At 37.2% G+C, this 25,454-nt stretch overlaps 1 protein-coding gene across 5 annotated transcripts in view; it reads left to right on the top strand.

Moving 5' to 3' along the window:
- The window catches only part of LOC113497879 (ankyrin-1-like), a 141,017-nt gene extending 115,563 nt beyond the window's left edge, over positions 1-25,454 (top strand). For 2 of the 5 annotated variants that reach the window (XM_026877641.1, XM_026877645.1), the window contains exons 18-35: positions 7,195-7,275; positions 8,381-8,552; positions 9,481-9,600; positions 10,044-10,151; positions 10,533-10,662; positions 11,237-11,422; positions 12,034-12,228; positions 12,715-12,866; positions 13,240-13,302; positions 13,730-13,856; positions 14,407-14,535; positions 14,819-14,911; positions 15,221-15,338; positions 15,792-15,901; positions 16,154-16,229; positions 16,413-19,799; positions 20,030-20,105; positions 23,312-25,454. In XM_026877641.1, coding sequence (XP_026733442.1) covers positions 7,195-7,275; positions 8,381-8,552; positions 9,481-9,600; positions 10,044-10,151; positions 10,533-10,662; positions 11,237-11,422; positions 12,034-12,228; positions 12,715-12,866; positions 13,240-13,302; positions 13,730-13,856; positions 14,407-14,535; positions 14,819-14,911; positions 15,221-15,338; positions 15,792-15,901; positions 16,154-16,229; positions 16,413-19,799; positions 20,030-20,105; positions 23,312-23,342 — 5,354 coding nt within the window. In that variant the 3' untranslated portion in view covers positions 23,343-25,454. Of the gene's footprint in view, positions 1-7,194; positions 7,276-8,380; positions 8,553-9,480; positions 9,601-10,043; positions 10,152-10,532; positions 10,663-11,236; positions 11,423-12,033; positions 12,229-12,714; positions 12,867-13,239; positions 13,303-13,729; positions 13,857-14,406; positions 14,536-14,818; positions 14,912-15,220; positions 15,339-15,791; positions 15,902-16,153; positions 16,230-16,412; positions 19,800-20,029; positions 20,106-20,916; positions 22,220-23,311 lie in introns of those variants that run through there. The other 3 variants (XM_026877643.1, XM_026877642.1, XM_026877644.1) reach the window with 3 other exon arrangements.

Genomic DNA, 25,454 nt, shown 5'->3' with positions numbered 1-25,454 from the left:
CGACTTTGAGATTTGAGATGGGTGACCATCTGTGTCATAGCGATTACCTCCGTGTTTCGGAAGGCACGTTAAATTGTGGGCCCCGGCTGTTATTCGTACATCTTTGACAGTCGTTACAGGTTGGTTCGGTATCGTTACAAGCTTAAAAAGTCTGACATCCAGTCTAACCAAGGGTTATCGTGTCGCCTAGGTAACTGGGTTGAGGAGGTCAGATAGGCAGTCGCTCCGAAACCGGTAAGACTGGTAGCCGACCCCAACATAGTTGGGACAAGGCTAGGCCAATGATGAGTAAAAAAGGCCCGAAGAACAACAAAACACGATCGAAAATCAAGTTGCGCCATAGTATCTTGCCCGCTGGTACATTGGTGATCTATTTCGGTCATATAGGAAGAGCATAAAGGGATTAAGTATATTTAGGGTAAATGCATTTATCATGCCGTTAATCTTATTAACAACATGCTAACACAAGAATCTCCATATAATTCTTACACAATCCTATTGGTAATATCGTATTAGTATTATTAGACCTTCTGTTGATCAATGGAAAACATTTTTATGATGTCATGTTTTCTATAAGTCTATTGTTCGATGGTAACTGAATGTATTGTATTGTTGTTACAGTAATTATGGTAATTAACGGTAACATTGTAATTCGTTCAAACGTACTACCTCTTAGAGTACTGCACGAATAGCTGGCTGGTATCGATCACCATGTGAAATACTCGTGACGTGTCGCGGGTTCGATCCCCGTATAGGAGAAGTGTTTGCGTGATCTACGAATCTCGTCCTGAGTCTGGGTGTCTGTGTGCATGTGACTTGAATGTTTGTCAAACTCCCGCGACACACGGATTAAATTCCTTAGTGCGGGATTTGCTTGTTTTTTTATATTTTAGTCATAGAAGCAAGCATCTCGCTAACACAGAGTCTCTGCAATTATCATACTTTCAAAGTTGTTTGTATTCACCCTGATGGTTTAATCCAAGTTTATCAAAACCAGCATTACTTCCAAACAGTTATTTTCATTTGTTACACGATACACTGTATCAAGTTGCAACATGCCCATTCAAATTATAAACAAAGCAAGCACTATCGCTTACGAGGTGAACATTCAACTTCTTTTCCAAAATAAACACATTAACAGCATATACTATTGTGTACGTTAAATAGGCATCTGTTTGTTACTACTTTCTGTTATACAGGGTGTTCTTATGGTTGTGTTTGTACCTATAGATATCAACAGCTATATCTGAGAATGTTCAGCCAAAATTCCGAAATTAATCGGGCCTTTGTATCTCCAGTAGGTTTTACATATTAATCAAACGATGATAACTTTATACTTAACCTTACCGAACTCTACAAAATCATATCAACTTTTTTCGACAAATGACAAAAAAAAACGAAGAAAATTCACCTGGTTACAAACTGTTTTGAAAATTTGCCCAAGCATTTTCGTCACACCCTGTGTTCTCGGTAGATAGAAACAGGTCGGTCATTAACAGCCATCAATTGAAACAGAAATAATCCGAAGCTATTCAAGTATGTAGTATTCCAAGTACTCGGTATCATTTTGTTTTGGCGTGATAACTACTGAAAATCACGTCACACGTCACACTTTCATACAGATCTCTTGCCAACATGTGTCATACACACTTTCAGACACAATTATAATGCAAGTTGTTCGTCCTCAATGCCATCTCCCAACAATAAGAACATCACTATTCTTATATCTGATTCATTGAAAAATCCGGTGAAGAGCGATTCAGACTCTCAAGTGCCTATGTTGATGGTTCTATAAAAATAACTTAAGGGAAAAGTATTTGGCCACTCATTAACACCGAATGTGCACTGTGGTCACAATGCGTGTATGACCGAACGAATCATTGCATTCGTAAGTTTACTACATCGGCAATCGTAAAAATTTCAGCTGTCTTACAGACATTACAACATACAGACGAAGTGTTCCGTTTTTACTTCAAGCTACGGCACCCAAGCAACAATGTAAATATGCCCACAGCACTTAGTTCAAATTACGTCATAAATGTTCCAGTAATTATTGGTTGTCAGCATTACGTAGCGAGCTTTTAAAAAAAATATCGCTCTATATTTTGACGAGCCGACCTTGCCACATTTATCTATCTATAAAACTACGGCTACTGTTTTCATTTTCTATTCATTTGATTACTCACATCGTCCATATTTTTTACTGACCTTATCGAATAGGGCTCGGCAAAGAAATCGGCGACGTGAACGTCGGGCGGGGCTCCGGATTATATCACTTCATCAATAAATCTTTGATTAAAAATAGACTTCGTTTCATGATGAATCTATTTAGTAAATGGATTGTTCTATAAATCATATTGACCTTAACATTCCGTGATACATACGCTAGTTGAACTTCAATTAATTTACCATTAGACTATCACGCTACAGCTGTATCTTGATTACACGATTCGTAAATATAATCAAATCTTGCGACACTACCGAATATTGATTAATAGTCAATTGTCAATTGTCATGATGCAGACGTTTCGTCATTTTAGTCACTTGTGTCAATAGTCAGGTGAGAGGGTAAAGTCATGGTGTCAATTGGTTGGCCCTTGTGCGCTCCCACGCATGCGCCCGCGCCGCGCCGGGAGCCGGTGACATCAGAAGCGCACGCGCATCGTCGCGTGTCATAAATTAACGCTTGCGTAATAATCGAATGCGTTATTAAACGTAGACACGCGTTTGGTATCTTTCTCCATTGACTGGCAGTTTGTGAAGAGAAACAACTATCTCTGAACGTCTGGTAATAAGTTATTAATTTGATACATTTATTATGTGATGAAGATTTTAAATTAATAGAATGTAAAAAAGCACTCAAGTTACGAAGTTAAGAAAAGGTTTTGAAAAATAACCAGGCTTTCTGGTTCTCCTAGATACAAAATATTCACCAAGTCGTTTTCTATACTTTTAGGAAAATAAATGGAAATAGAGAAAACTTACAGTTTAAGATAAACACGTGATATTGTCTCGACCGTTACAACATTAACAATATTATTTATTCTAGTGCAAATCGAATCCAACATCAAATCATGTTTGTATAACCTAACTACGCAGAAACACAGATAATCTAATTACTGAATGCAGCAATACACTGGCGGTGTCACGTGACCCCTCACCGCGCGAGTAGCTTGCAAGTGCGAGCGTGTCAAGAGTCCTTAACAGATCGATCGAAGGTCACTCCAAGGCCGAACTAAATTGGTTTTCAAGTTTTCCGAAAGATTAAAAGCTACCTTAATGCGAATGTGTTTTAAATTTGTTCCTCAATAATAATTTGGTAATATTGTTGAGTTTTGTAATGCTTTTTTTTTAAATGTAAAACAGACACCGGTCCAGTTCAGATATGTTTTGGTGAAATTGTTATGTTTTTTTTTTATAAAAGCCGGTCAAGTGAAGAGATGTAAAAACGTGTATGGACTTAAGCCTTATTACGACATATTATTATGTATGTAGCGTGACCAATGCACGATGCACACAGCCTTAACAATTAACCATACACTTAACACGATGGCCTAAAATAAACTTTTAAATTCAATAATTTCTACACACTTTTGTACGCAATAAACCAAGGAGAATCAACCATGAAATCCTCCTTTATTTAATACTAACTTTTCGCCCGCGGCTTCGCCCGCGTCGAGGTCGGTTATATCGCGTTTCCAAAAGAACTTTTCAAAAATCCGGGATAAAAACTATCCTGTTCTTTCTCAAGGTCAACTCTATCTCTGTACCAAATTTCATTAAAATCAGTTCAGTGGTTTAGACGTAAAAGCATAACAGACAGACAGAGTTAGTTTCGCATTTATAATATTAGTAGGGATTGATAATACTGCGATTAAATAGAAAATATTATTTTAGGTTCGTATTATGCGTTAATATCGAAGTAGGTCAGTTATAACTTGACGCCTACTGTAGGACTATTAAAAGATGTTTACGCACAATGTTATGATTATCGAACACTTATAAGTATACCTTCGTTTTCTAGTGCTAAAGCTTGATTAAGACAATGCGAAAATTCATTTTCCAAAATTTGTTAAACTTATGACTGCTGGTGTACACTTATGCTTGCCTAGGCAGCGGGGTTATCCGAAAAAGGTACCCCGGTACACGAACGGCAAGCATGGGTGGGTTTTAGTCAGTAGAAGTCTGAAATTCCCTTTCGATCCACCCAAAGCGGAAGGTGTCCTTGTCTAATTAGAGTAATTCGCAAGGGCTGTTGTCATTAACATTATAAACCTAACAAATTATTTTAGGCAAATATCTAAAATTCGTCTTTGATTTTTTGTGCGCTCTACCTGTGCGTTGAGGCTTTATAATTACTGTTTGAATAAAACATTGTAACGAAACTTATCAATTAAATAATCGGTCAACATCTGTGACAGTTAAATTAGCGTAACTGTCATTGACCTTAACTGTACAATCGTTGACAAAATGCAAAACTATGTACCGACACGCATACAATTGTAAATAAAAGATAACATATCTATACAAAAACATTATGTATGTTGGTTTCAAGTTAAACTATAGTTGATATCAGAGGTACTTGAAAATAAAGGATTTGTTGAGTATGAAAAGTTAAGTAGACTGGAAACGTGTTAGTAAGTCTTATTTAAGTGCATGACATCATGACAATTCATTGTTGGAAAAAGTATAAAAGACTACGTACAGGATTCTAACTTCTACATGAGTGCAAATTTTAAAACCTTTATAAAACTGAAGTTCGTAATTCAATTATAGCTTAACGAGTTTGATTTCTGCTTGTGCGGTATTTAATACCACAATATGTGATAACATATTATTCGTATTTCATTATAAATATAGTGTATAGTGTGTACCTTACTTTCTACCTATGACATAAAAAAACTGTAGTTTGGCAAACAACGCCTCCGGCATTAAGTCCGCCATTGTATATTGTTCATGTAAACGAAATATAAATAAATAGTATATAATACAATCAGAACCCGGATCGAAAACTAGTATGTACAAAAACAAACAAGCTGTCTATCACTTGTAGATATAATGTCGCGCATTCGGTATGCGCGGGCGCATCTGATCCATACCGCTATTCTAATGCGCCGACTTCCTTACGCCGCACACTTTCTTTGGAAAGTTCCTTGTCCTGTTCCTATGTACACGTGTAGATAGATATCATAATTATGTATGTATATTAGTATATTTAGTTACTAAAATAAAAATTAATATTGAAGTAAAAAAACTTTGGCTTCGTTCAAAAAACATCTTTTTCGTTTCAGTGGCATTTAAGTTCTTTCTACAATTTCATAATTTTTAAGTACTGTTCGGTTTAGTTTGAAAAGGATATCATTCCACTATTTCACAAGATAATTATCACGGGATCGAATATTAATAAAACCTGTCAGAGATAAAAAATAACACATTGTGATTCGTATTCATCCAAAATTGTCAGGTAGTAATAAACTATTGAGTTTCAAGTTGTAAAATAATAGACACCATCACGAACATACTAGAGAAAGAACATAGATAAATTTGCTTTTAAGAATATAATAGGGTGTTTGTGGTACCTTCGTTGTATCTGATTTCCATAACACAAGTGCTTTAGCAACTTACTTTGGGTTCAGAACAATGTATGTGATGTTGTCCGCATTTATTAATTTATTTATTAATAGAGTCTTACTCCTCACAAAAACTTCTTTACATCTTCAGACTACTCGATTAAAGCATTCGATATAAACACGAAACATGCATAAACTAATGTCAGAAAAGACTGCTTTTAGCTTTTACTTTTCACATTGTGCAAGTAAACGGTGACAGCAAATGACATGTCTAATATATCCGGCGTTTTGTCACATGGATTATGTCAGTCTTATCATTTTAAAAGTAAAACTTTGTGGGAGCGGGATGGCGCTCTACGTAGTTTCATGCGCTGTCTTGCTTGCACAGTGACAGTCAGTTTAGGAGGTAGAGATGGTACCTGGTAACACGTTCTATGTTTTATGTTCCGCTTAAAACAAAAGAGGTTAATATCTCCGTGAGAATTGGTTTTTGTTCCTGATGAATGTTGAATACATTGTTTTAAAGATCTAATTAATGGCTGACAGTGCTTTTTGTGTTTATAATATGTTTACGTGTAGTAAAGCTGGTATCTTTAGCTTATTTTAGAAAAAAAACAATCCAAAAATAAATTTAATGGTTGAACGCAAAAAGCGACAGACGTGCAAACGGACAGATTGTTTTAATAACCCTCCCCGTAACCCGAGTGATCGATCCTAAAGGAAACATTAATTGTATAGAAAAATACTCTTTATGGATCATATGAATAAAATAATAAATAAATAAATGGACGGGACCTCAGAGCTAGCGACACCTTGAAATCGATGCGTACGCCACTCGACCACGGAGGTCGTCAATACAAGATTTAACAAAAAAGTTACATGGTAAAAAGTTTTGTTTCAAAATACATTTCAATAGATGATTGTACTAGTAATGCTTTTAAATTATTTCAGTAGGTACTCAACGTTCGAAACATTTATGTGGCCTAATAAAAGGATTCTGTTACATGCATAATACTAAAATGATCTAGCTCTATACATTAACAGGACGTGAAAATATTTAGAATCCATGTCACTGCCAGATCTGTTAACAAATGGCGACCTTATAAACAATTGTGTTCAATATTAGGATTACTCAATGGATATATTTTACAAGTATACGTCAACATAATCCTATACATTCCTACCTATTTTAATCACTAGTTCTTCCCCATAAGAATTTCATTTTGGAACCGCTCAACTAGAATCATATATTCGAAAGAGCCTGAAAAAAGCCTATTTATAATAAAAAAAAATAAGTTTTTTTTATTGTTACCGACAATGGTTTGAATACACCTTTCATTTCAATCGACGTTTCTTCAGCTTCAACATGTTAGGGGTAGTTAATGATATATGAATGATTGCAACGCATTGCGATAAATCGGCACAAACACTTGGATGACGTAGCACGGCGGTTCATGTTTAGTCAGGAAGAATCTGACACCACCCCTCCCCCGAGGCAAAGGGTGTCTAAGAAGATACCCCGCCTTACCAAAAAAAAGCGGAGTTCCTAAATCAAAGTATCTTTGTAGGAAAACTATTTTAGTTTTTAGTACTCTATATTAAAATGCAATTTTCTTTGTTCCAGGTGGTTTAGAAGGCAAATACAGAGTGGCGGCGCCTGAGCTCATGCAGGATACATTCATGAGTGACTCGGAAGACGAAGGAGGTAAGATGATCATATGTCTGTCTAACACTCTGCCAAGGTCCCCTGACTGTACTGTAAGGCTAGGTTTACATGTACCAGACAGGTTTATTAGGTGCGAGTGGATTTATAGAGTGGGAGAAATTTGGAATGTAAGAATATGCGGGCAAAGTTTATTCTTCGGTGTAAAGTACTCGCTTGTTGCGATGTGATTAGTATGCTAGTTTGGGTTTTGTAATTATTATATGGGTTTTAATATCTTGGTGAGATGCCAGACGTTTGAGCTTTTAAGAGACTCTTGTATGTCCTTAGTTATGTGTTGTCTAACGTCCACAAAAACAACATCCCTGATTGAAAAGCTCTATGAGAGACTTTTTTTTTTGACGGGGGAATCCTCATGGACACCCTCATGTTTTTGCCGAGGAAGAGAGGACAATATAAAATCAAAATTTCCTATTGATGTAAAACAAGAATTCGAGAAAACAATAGTTTTACAAAAATATGAGTCTTTTTATGATCTCGTTCAAACCTTGCTTTACATATACCAGCCCACGTTCGCAAATGAGGTATATTGCTCAAAAATGTGGGCTTCCCACTGAGTGATGTAATAATGTGCTCATGCCTGAGTTACATCTGTTTATCTAATAGAAAAATGTATGAAGCGATGGAATTCGTAATTGTTTAGTTGCTTAAACATTTTTGTTTTTATCTTGCTTTACATATTTTTGAAATAGTTTGCCTTTGAAATGAAACTACTTTTACGGATTTTATCGCGGTTTAATTTTAGATTTTAGTTCCCGACGTTTCGAAACCTTTGCAGGTATCATGGTCACGGGCAGACTGAGATGGCGTTCGTCTTAGTTTGCCTTTATTCTTTAAATAGTTGTACTTAGTTTAAACGTATTCAATCCATTTCATGCCCAGTCTACTGATAGCAAAATCCTTAACTGCAAATTGTCCTTGAGACTAGAAATCCTCTAGGTTTGAATATTGTCGGTCCTTAACCGAGTCCCAAGTGAGAACTTCGCAGGCTACCGTGAGACCAGTGTACACATATAAAGCTGTACCAATATAAATTGTCTTCCAAATACCTAAACGACATTTTCACTAACTTCCCTATCCATTGCAGGCGAGGTGGAGTGCCCGATCCAGCAGCAGCAACAGTACCGCTACATGAACAGCGAGGCGGGCACGCTGCACCGGGCCAAGCCGCTCGAAGACACTGTCACCGATGGACACCTCTGGCCCAGCAACAATGACAAGAAAGTCGCCACTATTGACCGACAACCTCTTGACATCGGGTAAATGGAACCGAACTTTATTACTATACTATTGCAGGAAATAATAAAAAAAAACGAATTTGTCTGTCAGGTATCCCGAATAGGACAAACGTTTTTGTGATCCAAGAATGCTTGTCAATCTGCGTGTCTTTGTGCATGTGACTTGAATGTTTGTGAAACACCCCGCGATATTAGGATGATATTCCATATTGTATATTAAAAAAAATGAATTACTTCAGTTCTCTTATATCATGTGTCAACATATAGTGCAGGATATATAACTGACTTGGCAACTTAGATACCACATGAAACATCTCTCTATAATAAATTATCCAGTGCTTACTAAATATCAGTCGTAACTACAACCTAATAATATTTATACACGTGCGATATATCAATGCAAGATCGAAACACTCTGTAGGGACTGTATTGTTTGTAACCAATGTCAATAGCTATCAGAGATATGCTTACGGAAGCCATTATAATGGTAGGAGCAATTAATACGTGTGCCTGTCTTCAAGTGACCCTCATAGTTAACAAAGATATCGTTTAATTATGATAGGAACCTGTGTTATTTATGTTAAATAGATTTATAATCTTGTATTTTGAGAAAAAAAATTAACTCTCTTTTAAATTTTACTTCAATTAATCTTGGTTTATTATTTTGTGCAAAAGGGTTTTTTCATGAAATTATCATGTCTGAATGACATAAAACGAATTCGGATCTTAGGATATACATAGATTTTTTATATTAAAATGCATTGCACTTACGGACTATAAAATCTTATGCAGATGAAATATTTTTAAAGAGTCTATTGCCGATTTGAAACCGCACAATTAAAGTCTTTTGTCGTTTCGAAAGTGCCTGAAAGAAAACTTTACTTCACATAAAGCCTTTTCGATTTTCATGTCCCAATCTTGTATACTGATTTGTCTGTATGTTTTCCAGATTCCTGGTGTCGTTCGTGGTGGACGCGCGCGGTGGGGCGATGAAGGCGAAGCGCCGCGGTGGCGTGCGAGTCATCGTGCCGCCCGCCGCCTGCGCAGCGCCTACTAGAGTCACCTGCCGGTAATATTCTGAACTATATGATTTTTCAACGCTGGATTTTCGATCAACAGCAACATAATCTTTTCATAACGAACCTTATTTATTTACGCTCTTAAATAATGGTTACCAATCTCGGTATGTCTTTTGTCAAAGAACTTACTTGAAAAGACGCTTCAAAAATTGAATGGAATGTAGCTACTTAAATATACCAGTAAAGTATTTATAAATTACGTGTTTGTATTTAAAATTACTGAAAGATTTATAAGCAAAGTTATCGATTACTGAATGTTGCGCTCTAGGTATTATAAAGTACTTTTTCACACCTGAATACTTTTAGTTGAAAATCGGTACATAGTCTTCGATCATACAATATAGTTCTCCGTTTTTTGGCTGTCTAATAGTCCCCAAACTCAGAGAGGTACATTTTGAAGGACCATTTCACTTATTTACCTATTTACTTACAGAGCGGCTACAAGACGCGCCCCGGCCGCCGCCCCTCCCCCCCTGATGGAGGGAGAGGCACTCGCCTCAAGACTGTTGGAGCTGCAGCCACAAGGCGCAAAGTTCTTGGCGTAAGTATAACTGAACTGAAACAAAGTATACAAACCTTGTGAAGACCGTTTTAGTGGATGCAATTATCATTATGTAGGTAGAGCTTTTGTATTTTTAATTATTAATTTAATTATGTACGAGCACCTAACATTATAATCGTACTTATAGTACCATATTAAATTATAATTATCATCAAGAAGTTTTTAACTTTCCTGATACAAATTACTGTTGAGAACCGATTGCTACCACTAGTATGTCTAAAGGTACGTTATTAAATGAGAATTTTGAAGTTAAATTATTAAAACCGATGTCAATGATATAATAATAACATCGTATAGCGGCTGCACCATAATTAACAATTTATTTCAATTTAAATACTATAACTCTCCTTTGTATTACAGTCCAGTAATAATCGAAGTGCCGATCTACACGTCGTCTTGCAAGGAGCGCGAGATCGTGATCCTCCGCTCGGACACCGGCGAGACCTGGCAGGACCACTACCTGCACAACAACGACAACCCGCTCATACAGGTCAATATCATCTTCTTCTATGTATATATCTCTTTCTGTTACTGTGTGATTGACTGACTGAAATTTGCCATGTGTATTTTTGGGTTGAGAGGGATGACTGGATGACACCCTCTAAAAGAGGACTTTTGGGGAGAAAAAGTTTTTTTTAATGGTTTTCTCTTAAATCTTTGAATGTACGTTTCACTTTTGAAACAGTTTAGCTATGAGCTCACTACTTCAATAAGATGAAGATTTCTTAAATTGGGAGAGGAAAGGGGAAACAACTTAAAATGTAATTTTTATCATAACCTTGGTTACTATATTGTAGCCTAAAGTCATATGGCATTTATATGAAATACGTGTTAGATTATGAGCAAGTGGAAAAGTGTCTCTAAATGCTTCGTGCATTGTTACACACTAGAACTTGGCTTGACACTCTATCGTGTGTCTAGATGAAGGAAAAAACATCGTAAGGAAGAACACCTGAGAATGTTCGAGCCACATCAGAGGCAAACGGATTTAAACACTGACACCAGTTTATACTCCAACCCTTATAATAAAAAAAATAATTAAAATTACTTAATGTCAATTACAGGAAGCACTCCAACGTTCGAAACAAGAGTTCGGCGGCAGTGAAACCGTCCGCGAGAACGGCGAGCGCGTGACGCGCATCGTGACGTGCGACTTCCCGCACTACCTGGCGTGCGTGTCGCGCGTGCGGCAAGAAGTGCACATCATCGGGCCCGAGGGCGGGACCATCTCCAGCGCGCATATACCGCAGGTATATATATTAAGAAAACATTTTTTTAGGAAGGATATAGTTCTTGTATCGCTTGGCATTATGAACTAAGAATTATAAACAAAGTGCCACCTGCACTTTGAAAGTTGCAGTTTTCGTCGATTACCACCCAGGATCATTTGTTCTGTGTCTGGGTGGAATTTGTCAATAAAATGTATTTAAAAATATATAAGTATGTTGATAAGTTGTCTTGTATTCATAATACAAGCTTTGCTTAGATTGAGACTAGATGGCGTTGAGTGACAGTTGTTGAACATATTATCATATTTTTTAAACTTCTCCAGTAAGGAATTTAATTAAGATATATCCAAGTGACATGCACTGAAGTGTGATTGATCAAAGTTACTTCACATTTCAACTTTTACGTCGACTTATATAATAGTGATACTTTGTCTGTTTAAAATATTAAATACACGTTGTAACATTGGCATAATGGCATTTCAACTTACCAATAAAATAAATCTGAGCTGTTACATGCTGAAATCTTTGTCTGAAATAGTGAATGTCAACTTACCAATCAACCTGAGCTGTTACAGCTGAAAATCTTGTCATTGTGCAATTTACTTATGAATGGTTCCTTCTCGTCCTCCCAGGTGCAGGCGCAGTTCCCGGCGGCGGCGCTGACGAAGCGCATCCGCGTGGGGCTGCAGGCGCACGCGGCGGCGGGCGCGCTGTCGCGGCGCCTGCTGCCGCGCCACGCCGCCGTGTCGCCCGTGCTCACCGTCGAGCCGCGCCGCCGCAAGTTCCACCGCTCCATCACGCTCACTGCGCCGCTGCCGGCCTACCAGGTCATACTCATGAATTGCACGCTATTGTGAATACAACTGTGAAAGTGAAACTAGATGGTGTCCCCTGTCAGCGGCTAGATACGCGGCAGCGGGTCGAGCAGCATTTTAGAGTCGTTTTATATTTACTACTGTCGAAGGGAAAAATTTACCAATTTTTGCCAATGTAATAACTTAAACACTGAGATCGCTTGTTTGCGATGGTTCACTGACAGATTTGGCTAAAACATGGCCTTTTATTAAATTCCTTTCTGTCATTAAATTCTTGATTTAGTAAAGAAACAACTTCTGTGCGAAACGACGTCAGATCCAGCAAACCAGCAATCCTGTAACCAAAAAATATTCATCTAAAATTCCTTTACCCCCAACCTTTCATAGTCTATCTACAGGGTGGTACAAAACGACGTCAGTTACCAGCGATCCTCTGACCAAATATATTCATCTAAAATTCCTAACATGTAACCCCAACCTTTCATATTGTACCTACAGGGTGGCACCGAGAAGCCGTCCACCAGCAACCTCCGCCTGCTGTGCAGCATCATGGGCGGGCAGGCGCGCGCCGTGTGGGAGGACGTCACGGGCTCCACGCCGCTCACCGTCACTGAGGACTGCGCATCCTTCACCACTACTGTTTCAGCAAGGTCATTATTTACTACAAATCCGTTTAAAACTTTGCTAATACAATGTATTAAAAGCCCCTAACCTAACCTGTCCGGTGCAAGTCGGTCTCAAGATTACGAGAGAAAAAACATCAAATCTTTAATTGTTGTTACGGCATTAGAAATCGCAGCAACAGAAATAGGTCACCAGTGAAAATTTCAATAGTCTAGCTATCACGGTTCTTGAGTTTAAGCTTGGCGACGAACAAACAAACGGAAAGACAAACAGCGGAGCCTCAGTAATAGGTTTCTCATCACCCTTTTTGTAAGTAATCCTAAAGGGCACCAAATCATGAAGATATGAATATAGCAGAAACGGAAATATAATGAAACTCATCAAACGATATTATTTCAGATTCTGGATGATGAACTGTCAAAACGTCAGCGACGCCACGAAATTGGCTACGGAACTTTACAGGTAAAGGAACTATCTTTTTAAATACTCTGTCCTATTATAAGGTAACGTATCACGTAACATTTCGTATATATATTACGATGTCTTATAGACTTGAATTACATTTAAATTATGAAAAAATACTTTACGAACTTCCAAGTAATTTTTAAAATAACTTTAATTATCCCATAACAGGTTTTTGTAAGTAATTCTTAGAAGAAAGCTAATAAGCACAACTGAACACAAGAGTCCCACCTAACCTTACCTACAAATAAAACTGTAGACTTGCCAATAAACTGTATGCAAACTATAAATCTTACACAGTATATTCTGGCATAGTATATTTAGCGCCTGTTTCACAATCACAGATAGACGATATCTGGCAGATAAATTAACGGGGTCTTATATGCCGGTGGTGAAACAGGCTCTTAAACTAATACATGTATTACAGGGAGATGTTATTGGTACCGTTTGAAGTCCGTATCGTGGTGCTGGGCAAGCGGCTGGACGCGCTCGAGGGACGCCTGCTCGTCATGTACATCACCGACAGATACGCTTACGAGACTCTGCTGCAACAGGTAAGAATGTTACATGTAATTTGTTAAAAGGGAATTTCAAAGTTGGTAGTTGAGTGATGAGGAAAAGTTTTATCGTTAAAATGCTTTTAAAAAGAGTTATATTTTATAGTTATATACTACGTTCTAAATATATTTTCTGTGACTTTATTTGATGAAATCTTTACTTCTTAAATTATCCAAAGGTGCTTTTGGCTTTGGAGGCTCTTAACAATATCTCTTGAGCAAAAATAATTTGGTTGAAGATTGCAAATAATGTACTGAATATTGAATTAATGCAAGAATTTCTCTGACAAGAAGCGCCATGTCTAGTAGGTATATATCTTAATATGGACGTAGTATATCTGTTATTTAAAATAGTGCAGTAGCCACTAGAGGTTGTCTAGAACATATCACTATTAGCGATAATACAATAAAGAATATTCTATTTTATTTTTAGGTCACTTAAGTGTTCAATAATCAATTTTGTCAAAGTGTAAATGGCTGAGACCGACACTTGCCACTTTTTGTTTATCAACACCTCATACAATTAACCTTGTACTTTCTCCCACAGGAGCATTACTCCGAGGTGGCTCACTCCACATCGGTCCGATTCCTGGACACGAAGGAGGTCTACCTGGAGTTCTCCGGAAACCTCGTGCCCGTCACCAAGTCCGGCAGCCAGCCCATGTTTACGTTCGAGGTAAGTAAATTATTGATGATGTAATCTCAATGTTGGAGAGTATGGATTTTTTATTGTAGACGGTAATTTATGGCTAAAATAAAAAAGCCACTATAGACAGACATATAAAGTCTATAAATAGCTATTTATTTAGATCACTCTCTGATCATATTATACTACCTAAGTATAAGGACCATGGCTTTTTTGGTCTTCTAAATGGCATGGTATTTCGTTATAGAAGTAACAATGATATATGTTTCAGGGATGTTTTATTGTAACATTAAAATATATGTTTTATTAACAGGCATTCAAAGACAACCGCGTGGAGTTCACAGTGCGAGTGAAGCACCACGAAGAGAATCCGTCTGGAAGGATTTATTTCATGAACGAACCTAAGGTAATGTATTAATAAATGTATACATAGAAAAAATATCAGGTTCTGTACAGGATCTACCTTGAACTTATTTTAACTTAAAATTAACTATAACGTTTTATACGTTTTTCCGTTTTTTCATATCATTTCCCTTAATATTGCCACTTTAACTTGCCACTTTCAACAAAAAACAAATTATGAAAGATCCCAAAAAATTTAATTATTTAATTAAAATTTAAAACACGTATCACATTTCTCAAAACGACTTTACCTAACTTCAATAACTGTTTGTCGTGATGTTTGTACATATGGTGTTTTATTGGTTGTGTGCAGGTGGCCCGCGGCGAGCAGTCGCAGACGCCGGCGTGCGTGCTGGACGTGCAGCTGCCCGCGCGCATCGCGCCCCGCGCGGCCAAGAGCCAGCTAGACTACCTCAACCTCGACCAGTCTGGTAAGACCACAGCCTCAAATGATAATAATCCTACTTAATATATAAATGTGAAAATAAGTTTGTTTGTCACGCTTTCACGCGGAAAATACTAAACCGATCGTTATTAAACTTATTTGTGCTTGGAGGGATTAGATGCAATATAAGGTTTGTTAAATCAACTTAAAAGAAAACAGCATGTTTAACATTGATATGCCATCCGGTCGGAGACGCGGGCGATCGCTACCATTTATATAAATACTTTTCCACACTTGCCAAAATTGCTTTAAGAGAAATAGCTTTGGGCAACAGGAAGCGGAGCCCGAGAAAAGGAAATTGTTTCAAAATGGTTGTTCTAAATCGTTGTATCATAAAAGTTAAAAAACACCCGTTTTTTATAGTCTGTTACAATCTTGAATACTGCCTCTAAAAATTATTGAGCAAAATTTCCATTTACAAACAAACGTTTTGCCATAGGTTTCGACGCGCTGAAGGACGAGCTCAGTTTCAACTGGGGTGGTGACCACAACAACAGCATCGGACCTGCCTCGCTGCCGTACTCCAACGACCGACAGCTTAATGGGCATGTGAGTATTGAATACTGATTATTAATAGACTGCTAATTGATATAAAGATAAATAAACTAATACTATAAAAACGTACTAATAAAAAAACAAAAAAAAGGCAATAATAGGCTAAAAATTCTATTTTTTTTTTTTTGATAGATAGTATTGTTTTTCTATATTTCATTAAAATATCCATGGATAAATTTCAAATGCAAAAAATGTCAAATGATGCGGTATATATTCGCTGCAATAAATAATAATATGATTTTTCAGGACAAGATAATTACCAACGGTGGCGTCAAATACTCTACTACTGACAGCGATGACGGCAAAGACGCAAAGCCTCATGGTAAGAAAAAAAAAATAACTAAATTTCCGAGTTTTTGTTCTGGCCTACTGTGTCCCACTGCTGGGCAAAGACCTCCCCCAAATAATTCCATGATTCTCTACTCTGGGCCAAATGGAACCAGTTCGCGCGGGAAGCGTCTGAGGAAATTTTTATCGTTATATTAAACATTTAATATTTTCACAGTAAACGGCGACACACTGCACGTAGACTCAAACAAAACTAAAGCGACCTTCGATTCAGATGAAGATAAGACCCCCATGAACACTCTAGAAAAAGGCAAGAAGAAGCAAGAGGGAGGCGTCGGCTTCCTTGGAGGCCTCGCCGACAAAGTCATGAATGTCTTCGGCCATGGAGAGGACAAAGAGGCAGAAAAAGACGAACAAGAACCTAAAGAGGACAAAGAAACCTCTCCCAAGCCTCAACCTAAACCCAGAGAGAGCAAAGAGGAATCCCCCAAGAAATCGCCACCTAAACCAGCCCCAAGACTCATCAACGAAGACCTATTAGGCAAAGTCGATGATATGTTCAAAGACCTCAAATCTAAACCCCATTTGAAAGACGATGATGATCCCAACAACCAAGTTTATACCACAAAGTTGATTGTGGATGAAGAAAACCGTAAACCAGTTGAAGAAAACCTTTACGAACAGTACGAGCTCATGCAGCCAGTCGATACACCTTTATATAATAAGAAAGTGGACCCCTTCCAATTCTACGTCGGGTGCTGCGAAGGCAAATACAAGGCCGGTCAGAAACACAGACATGACGAAACATCCAACGTTGTTGACAGGATAGAACAAGTACATTTCGCTGCCCATGAGAAACTGCATGATGTTGCTGGTGATCTTCATGATAATATGGCTGAAGGTCTGTGCATCATTGAGGAGGAGAAAGACAAAACCAAGCAAAAGGCTGGAGAAGCCACTGATGATTTAGTTCATGATTATGAGAAGGTTAAGTTTGATGCTCAAGATAAAGTACATGAGTTTGAAGATGCGGCGCGAGGCAAGTTGAATGACCTTGCAGACTCAGCTGATAAGGTCAAGGACGATGTCAATGCTAAAGTAGATGATGCCAAGTCCGATGCTAATGATGCTGTAGAAAACGCCATACATAATGTAGGAATCGTTAAAGATAATCTCAACAGCAAAGCAATGGCACTCAACTTCGCAGCCATGGAAAGAGCCGAAGAATTGAAATTGAGAGGAGAAGAAACAGCCGCAGATATCAAAGCAGCCGCTGGAAAAGCTGCAGAAAACATCAAAAGTAAAGCGCAAGATGGCGCTAATGCTGTCAGTGAAACTGTCCATGATGCCAAAGAAAGTGCAAGCAATAAGGCACAAGAAATTAAATCGAATGCCAAGGAATCACTTGATAATGCTAAAACTTCTGCTAATGACAAGCTCAAGTCAATGGGTGACTCGTTAGAAGGCGTTAAAGAAAAGTCCAAGAAAGAACTAAAGAAAGAAGCTAAGGAAGCTAAGAAGAAGGCGAAAGAAGGAAAGAACTTTTTCACCGGTCTAGTTCAAAACATTTTCGGAGAAAAGGAGAAACTAGAGGATGAGTTGAAGAATAAGGTAGCTGAAGGCAAAGAGTCAGCAAATGAAGCGCTAGACAAGGCAGCAGCAAAGAAAGATGAGATCAAAGATTCCGTAGCTAAGAAACACGAAGAGCTTAAAGATGGTGCCGAAGCTTTAGCACAAAGCGTAGAAGAGAAGAAGAATGAAGCAGAAAAGGCTGTAGTTGACAAGGAAAATGAAATCGAAAAGTCAATTCAAGACAAAACTGATGAGGCAAAACAAGCAGTCGAGGCAAAATCGGGAGAAATCAAGGCCTCAGTTGAAGGCAAAGTCAGTGATGTTAAAGATGCTGTAAATGACGCAGCTGTAGCGGCCCAAGAAAAGGCTTCCGACGCTAAAGATGCCATTCAAAGTAAAGCCAGCGAAGTTGGACAAGCCATTCATGATAAGACCAGTGAAGCCAAAGAGGCTCTCACAGGAACTGGCCACGCAATCAACGATCAAGCAAACAAAATTGGAGATGCCATCCATGATAAAACTAGCCAAGCCAAAGAAAAGGCTAGTGAAGTAGGAAACGCTGTGAACGACGAAGCAAACAAACTCGCACAATCTCTACAGGACAAGACATCAGAAGCTAAAGAAAAGGCAAGTGAAATTGGAAAGAGTTTGCAAGATGGAGCCAGCAAAGTTGGACAATCCATTCAAGATAAAACAAGCGAAGCGAAAGATAAGGCTAGTGAGTTCGGACATAATGTAGGCAACGCTATCCACGACACAGCCAGCAATATCGGACAAGACCTCCACGACAAAACAAGTGACGCTAAGAACAAAGCTAATGAACTCGGAAACGCAGTTCATGATAAACTGGCTGGTTTTGGATCTGCTGTACATGAAACTGCGAGTAATGTCGGGGAATCTGTTCAGAGTAAGACCAGCGAAGCCAAGGACAAAGCTAAGGAAATTGGACATTCTATACAAGACAAAACGACTGAAGCTAAAGACGCCATTCACGACAAAGCCGGCGAAATAAGCGAAGATGTGCATGAAAAAGCCAGCGGCTTCGGCCACGCCATCAAAGACACCTTCAGCGGTATCGGCCACGCTCTTCACGATACATTCAGCGGATTCGGTCACTCAGTCCACGAAAAGAGCCAGGAGGCCAAAGACTCAGTAGAAAGCACAGCCGCAGAAGTCAAAGATGCCGTCCATGAGAAAACAGAAGCAATAGACAGCGCCATACAAAGCAAAACCAACGAATTAGGAGACGCTATCCACAGCAAAAAGGAAGCAGCACAAAGCGATCTGGAGAGGATAAGGCAAGAGGCTGAAATAACAACAGAACAAATAAAGAAATCCGCAGAAGATGCGATCAACGCAGCAGCGAACAAAAAAGGAGAAATCCAGTCAAACTTGAGCAACAAATTCGATGACCTCCAACAATCAGGGAAGGAACAGTTTGAATACCTACAGCAATCGGCCACCGACAAAGCAAGCGACCTGCAGAGGTCCTCAAAACAGGCGTTCGATCACGTACAAGATTCAACCTTGAGTTCTTTCGATAAGGTCGAAAGTTCGGCGAAGGATAAAGTGAGCGACGCGAAGGACAAGTGGGATGAGATGCAAAGCTCTACCAGGGACACGTTTGCCTCCATGAGGGATGACATGCACAGCTTGGGCAGTTCTGCTGAAGACACGCTCCATTCGTTCCAGAGTTCGGCGGGCAATACATTTGACAGCTTAGTCGATTCCGCGAAATTGGTTCTGTCTGATGCACAACAAAACGTTGAGGAAAGTTCGAAACAGCTGTTTGGTGATGCTAAGGGGTATTTCGAGGGTTTCCAAGTATCGGCTGATAATAAGTTGGAGGAGATTAAGGGTTCGGCTAAGGAGGGTGTAGAGTCGGCGGAGGAGAGGCTGGGAGAGGTCGCGGAGGGCGTGAGGGGGGCGGAGCAGGCGGCCGCGGACGCTGTGGCGAGGGAAGCTGACTCCTTCACCAGTAATCTGAACAATTTGGGCAGTTCCGTCTTCGGATCTTCAGGAAAAGGTAAAGGTGAATATAATTACTATACTAGGATATTGTATTTGCTGAAATTCAGATTTTCAAGACTAGTTGTCACTTCTACTCCAAGTAACATTTGAAAAAAAAGGTGGAAAACTTTGTTTCATATATTTATTTGGTCTTAAGAAACGACTTTTGCGATAAGGTTCCACGAAAAAACCATTAAAGTTAGGTCACTTGCTAGTGATCATGAAAACTAACATATAATGTTATTTTTCCAGGATTTATGAAGGATTCGAGCACCAAGTTACTAGAGTCGGAAAAGTCACAATCATCCCCACACAAGAAGAGTTCCGGGTAAGTTATCTCAAATACTAGTCGAAACCATTCCGTAGTTTACTAGAAACATGCCATACAAATATATAAAAATGTTAATAATAGCACGCAAACACTCTCGACTAATTCACGATGAAAATAAACTCACTATGGCATATTATATGTATGGAAAAACATACACATACCATTTGTAAAATAATAATTAGAAACTGTGAAACGAGATAGCAATTATCTTCTGAAGGACAATCAAACACAAAATTAAATATTTGTGTAAATTGTACGTAAGAATCGAATGTATTGTAAAATAGTCAACAATGTTTGTAACTATTGGTTTTGGAGTAGAATTCTTTGGTCTTAGGTAATTGGTGGTTGTATCATGCCTGTATATATTAGGCTAATTTCTACCTATGGTGATAGTAAAACTGTACAATTATATTCAGAGAGGTATTTGGTAGAAACAATAGGGTTGGTAAAAACTTCTTCAATGTCTGTCAGATAGACTAATATACAATTCTACAAACAAAATTTGTTACATTGGATCAAAACATTGGATGTCATTATTTGATATCACTCCTACTAGAATAAAGCTCTCCATGTTTGTCTTTCTTTGTCATTCAGGCAGACAGAAATTTGCTTCTAAAAATTTTTTTTTTCTATCTGACGGCATTATTAGATTTACTCTCTTATGCAGTCGGCTTTATTCTTTTGAAATGGCATATTCTAGAGATTAATTTAAAGGGTATCGGAAAACAATCTTATTTTAAAGTTTCACAGTTTTCTCAATACATAAATACACATGAGCCTGCTCTTAACCCACATGCACGCATTACAGAATACCGAAGCTAAAGCGGAAGAAATAAACGGCGAACGAGCGAACACCACGATGTATGATATAGATTTAATTAATTATTTATTGCAAACACGCGGCTACCGTTTCCACTGCACATTCACAATCATTGATCTCTTATTTATTAGCAACTCTATGCCAATCCCTTTGTTATTTGAACCTGTACAGACTTCCATTCACAACCGTTGTAGCGCAAACGGTCGCCGCGACCCATTGTACATGTACACTTAAGAACAATGTTCCATCGAGTCTATTCGATCTATATATAAGATGTCCATACTGTTTGTATGTCTCGACGTATCTCAGAGTACAATTTAAGTGTTCATCGACACTTTTATCAACTTGAGATTTCAAAGAAATCACTTTTGTATTCGATGTTACTTTACGAATCAACTTCAATTATATTAACAAAGTAATCTAAAAATCGAGATTTATTAAATGTTTAACAATTTATAAAGTTAATATATTATGTAAAATTAATCATGTCTTGCCTAAATCAATATATTTTTTTAATAATTAATTTAATGAGTTTATTTAATTTAAATCGCAGATCTGTTTTGATTTTAATCGAATTCTATTGCAACATGGAGATTGTTAACTTTTGAAAATGTGACATTTTGCATTTTATCATAAATGTTTTAAGTATTTATATTGTAGATGTTAGATCAGTGTTTCGTGTTGCATAATTTATTTTATTTTAATTGTGTTTTATTTGTAGAGTTTACTGGGCTTTGTACAGTCACGTGCAAGCATGTTAGTACACGCTTCTTATGTAGGAACATATGATCGGTAGGAAGTGAATAGATCTGCTAGTTTATGGTACGTCAGAGCTTGACTGCTGATCTTAATTGCGCTTACTGGTATACATTATAAACTCCATTTTTTCATCATGGAATTTGCTATATTTTAAAAAGCGGTTTTATTTTAAGTCGCTGATTTAGCTATGCTGCTATTTTAATTTCATACGAAGCTAAACAAATAAATTACTTTCGATCGATATGCCAGAAAGTGACTGCTCTGAATATTTTATTCGAATAAAGACCTTATTGCCTTACGTTGAGATTTAAAATCCAAAAAATAAATTATGACCCATGTAAGCGTTATAAGGTTGGCAGTGCCACCTGTCACAAAGCGACACTATAGTTTTAAAATGTTATATTGTTCTTAGAGTCAGATATATCAGTAAATATAACGAACGAACACATTACGATCAAGCTGTTAGCTTAGCTTGTTGCTCTGTAAGTTGTTACACATATATAAGATATTATATGAGAACATTCTCGATCAATACTGTATTTTTATTTGCTTCTACTTTAAGAAAAATGCTGAAGAAAGTGGAAAATATAACGACACAAGAAACCAATGCATGCCTTTATTTAGCACGTCAAATTCCTGTAAATTTTTGTTTAACAATTGACGACCGTGTTATATTGGTAACATGTAAACAAAAATCGACTTTACGCCATTGTAATAGAAGCGTTGTTGATGTGACATGTAAGCAATGTTATGCGGTTGTATGTATCTGTTTATTTGCAATCCACTGTATACACTTCGCACTTGGCACTGGTGTGGCTAAAGACAATCGTTCATGTTGGTCCTACTCTATAAGTCATCGATGGTAACATAATTCACAATTTTTCTCTGTAGCTGTAGCTGACAGAACATATATATATGAAAAATCAATCTCATTTCAAAAATAATCAAACTTGTATCGCTTTAGTATAAATCTGTCACGCGACATAAAATGAGAAGTAAAATATTTTTGAGTGAGCATTTTAATGAAATATTTAGATTTGATCATGTTTGAGACCAGAAGACAAAGTATAAATTGGTTTTTAGAGTAAAGTCAACTAGCCTATATTTTATGTCTAAACTCTGCTGGGTTACTATTGCTAATCATTAAATAAATTGACCCCACTTTCAAAAGGTTTAAACTAATCCACTTATGTTCACACATGGTTACCATTCTCGTAATTCAATGGGCCAACATGAGCCGTTGTTCTAAGAGCCAAGTCCATGTATATCCATTCACCATCGACCATCGTTTATGTTGCACTGCACCCCCTTGTGGTAAGTTTATTGGCTATGATTATTTTATTTTACGTTGCTTGTTTCATGAGCTCTTGGTATTACGATATTATGCTAAGGTAATTTCTTTTAAAAATATACTGTGATAGTATGGCAACGTCAACTCATTAATTGCAAAAAGAGTCGGAATGTTCAAGCTTTTAATTTTACACTTACATTTTGCGTTTCTCTTTGCTAATGTAAAGTTAAATGGTAAGTAGCTTAAAAAACAAGTTTATCCTAAAAAAGAGCTCTTGAAACATTTCAAAACTTGTCTATCGTCAAATATTTGACATAATTATTATTATTACAGCTTCTTCGCGAAACTTCGGCGCAATCCATGAAGATCGTCGGTGAAGCTGCGCATCGCTTCTACTAACTATATAAATATTAATACAACATACAGAAGGTCCAATTTACACAAAACTTGTGTTTCACTTAGGGATCGAAAATGTCGCAGATACACTGGTTCGAGACGTTTTCATGTAAACCAAAGTGACTGCATAAGTTTTATGCACATAAAAAAACTATACTACGATAAAGGTTATGCGTCTTTGTCATTTCGTTTGAGATAGATAAGGACAGCATAAAATCACACTGTCGTTGTAAAATGCGTTAGTTCATTGGATTTTCTGTACGTTTTTCTATCGTGACATTAGACTTAAGATTGGATGTGGAGGCCGTATTAAAGATATGCATCGTAATGTCTCAAATTAAAGTTTAGCTGTTGAACTAGATAAGACATGCTTAACCTAGGCTGACTGTAAAAGTACATGTATGTTATAAATCCATAGACAAACATCGATAAGAGTTAACTGTCAATTTCTAACAAACTTTAATTACTAAATTGTCTTTGAAAGAACTTTAAGTGTTATTTTGAATGTAATTTGACCTCTTGCATTTGATTAAGCAATCAATTTCAAAATTATTCTTCTATTATGTGTAAGAGGTTAGAAATACATATTTGACAGATCCAATCTTGATAATTAGTAAAAGGTATGTTGTGTGCGAAATTAATATCATATCAGAGGACTTATCACTTTTAAAAGTAATATTATTGCAGTTGTGTGAAAGAGATACTGCTCTACGTCTTGTAGTGCGCCGTCCCGCTTCCACAGCTACAAAAGAGACACTTTAAGTGGTAGGTCCTCTGAATGTAAATCTTGAAGTAACATTTAATTGGGTTAGATTGTATTTCTATACAGGTCACTCCTAGAGGTGCTTTTTAAATGGTGGCCACTGATTATTTAATATAAGTACAATGTAAATGCCCCGGCGCTGTGTGGAGAGAATCTATAATTCTATATCGACGATCTATGATCTGTCTACTGCTATTAAAAATAGCTTATGAGGTAAAATATCAATGTATTGTTAGTACCTATAAGTTAACATAAAGACACTTACTGGTTAAGGGGTGTTTTTATTTTGACTTCAAGGACAGAAGAGGTTAAAAATGTGTTAATTAGATGGATTACGAAAGCTTGCGATTCTAGGTGTTCAGTCACAAGATTTAAAGAATGTCTTAATATTTCCATTCGACATGTCTCTTCCTAATAAACTTTATAATATAAAGCTTACATTGGTTCTCTATGACATAATATCGATATAATAGTGGTGCTGGTGAAGTATTGGACTATCGATATCGATAATGTTACATTTTCGTCGTACTTCACTACAATATTACGTGCACTATTTATGTAAGATTTACCATTTTATAGTGTAACGATCATAGATAAATTTTAATATTTTAGGTATTGAGCTGTGTACACAATAGCGCGTGGTACATGCGTGCGTTATAGCCAATAGGATTCAGAAGTCATAAATATATATATTGTACTAAAACTAGTATATAGAAATATATGTTCCTTATTTTTGTATCTATCATGAATTCGAATTTCATTTTCGATAATTTCGAAAAAACCTTCCATTGTTCCCGTGTGTACACGGCTTTAATTGAGTGTTTCGAATACATACCACAAAATATTTTGTATTGTTGAATTTAATAATGTTAATTGCATTTTATATACATTTGAGTAACGATAAGTTATTAACCCTTTGAAATTTTATCAATGTGTAGTTTAACTTCTTGAAATGGTAAAATAATAATGTCTTCGATTGACGGTAGGTATGTAAATTGTTGGTAATTAAAACTGCACCTTATTCTCTCCTTCAAAGGGATTAGGTTCCCGTGATGATGCAGTTTCAAATATTTAGATACGCCTTCAACTGGGGTATATAAAGGATTAGTATGAAACTGATGTACCAACATCACATATTGGTTCCAAGACTATTTGGCCAACATTTGTTTTAGAAAATAGGTCTGTTTCCTGAATACAAATGTTGGGCAAATGTTTGAGCTATGTGAATTGGGTTAAACTTATAATATTCTAATGTATAATATAGTTTGCGTGTAACTGCATACCTACATAACATTTCGAAAGTACTGTGATGCCAAA

The sequence above is a fragment of the Trichoplusia ni genome, chromosome 10, assembly GCF_003590095.1.
Source record: "Trichoplusia ni isolate ovarian cell line Hi5 chromosome 10, tn1, whole genome shotgun sequence".
Lineage (NCBI taxonomy): Eukaryota > Metazoa > Arthropoda > Insecta > Lepidoptera > Noctuidae > Trichoplusia > Trichoplusia ni.
Note: the sequence above shows the minus strand (reverse complement) of the source record. Positions and strands in the feature narration are given on the sequence as shown.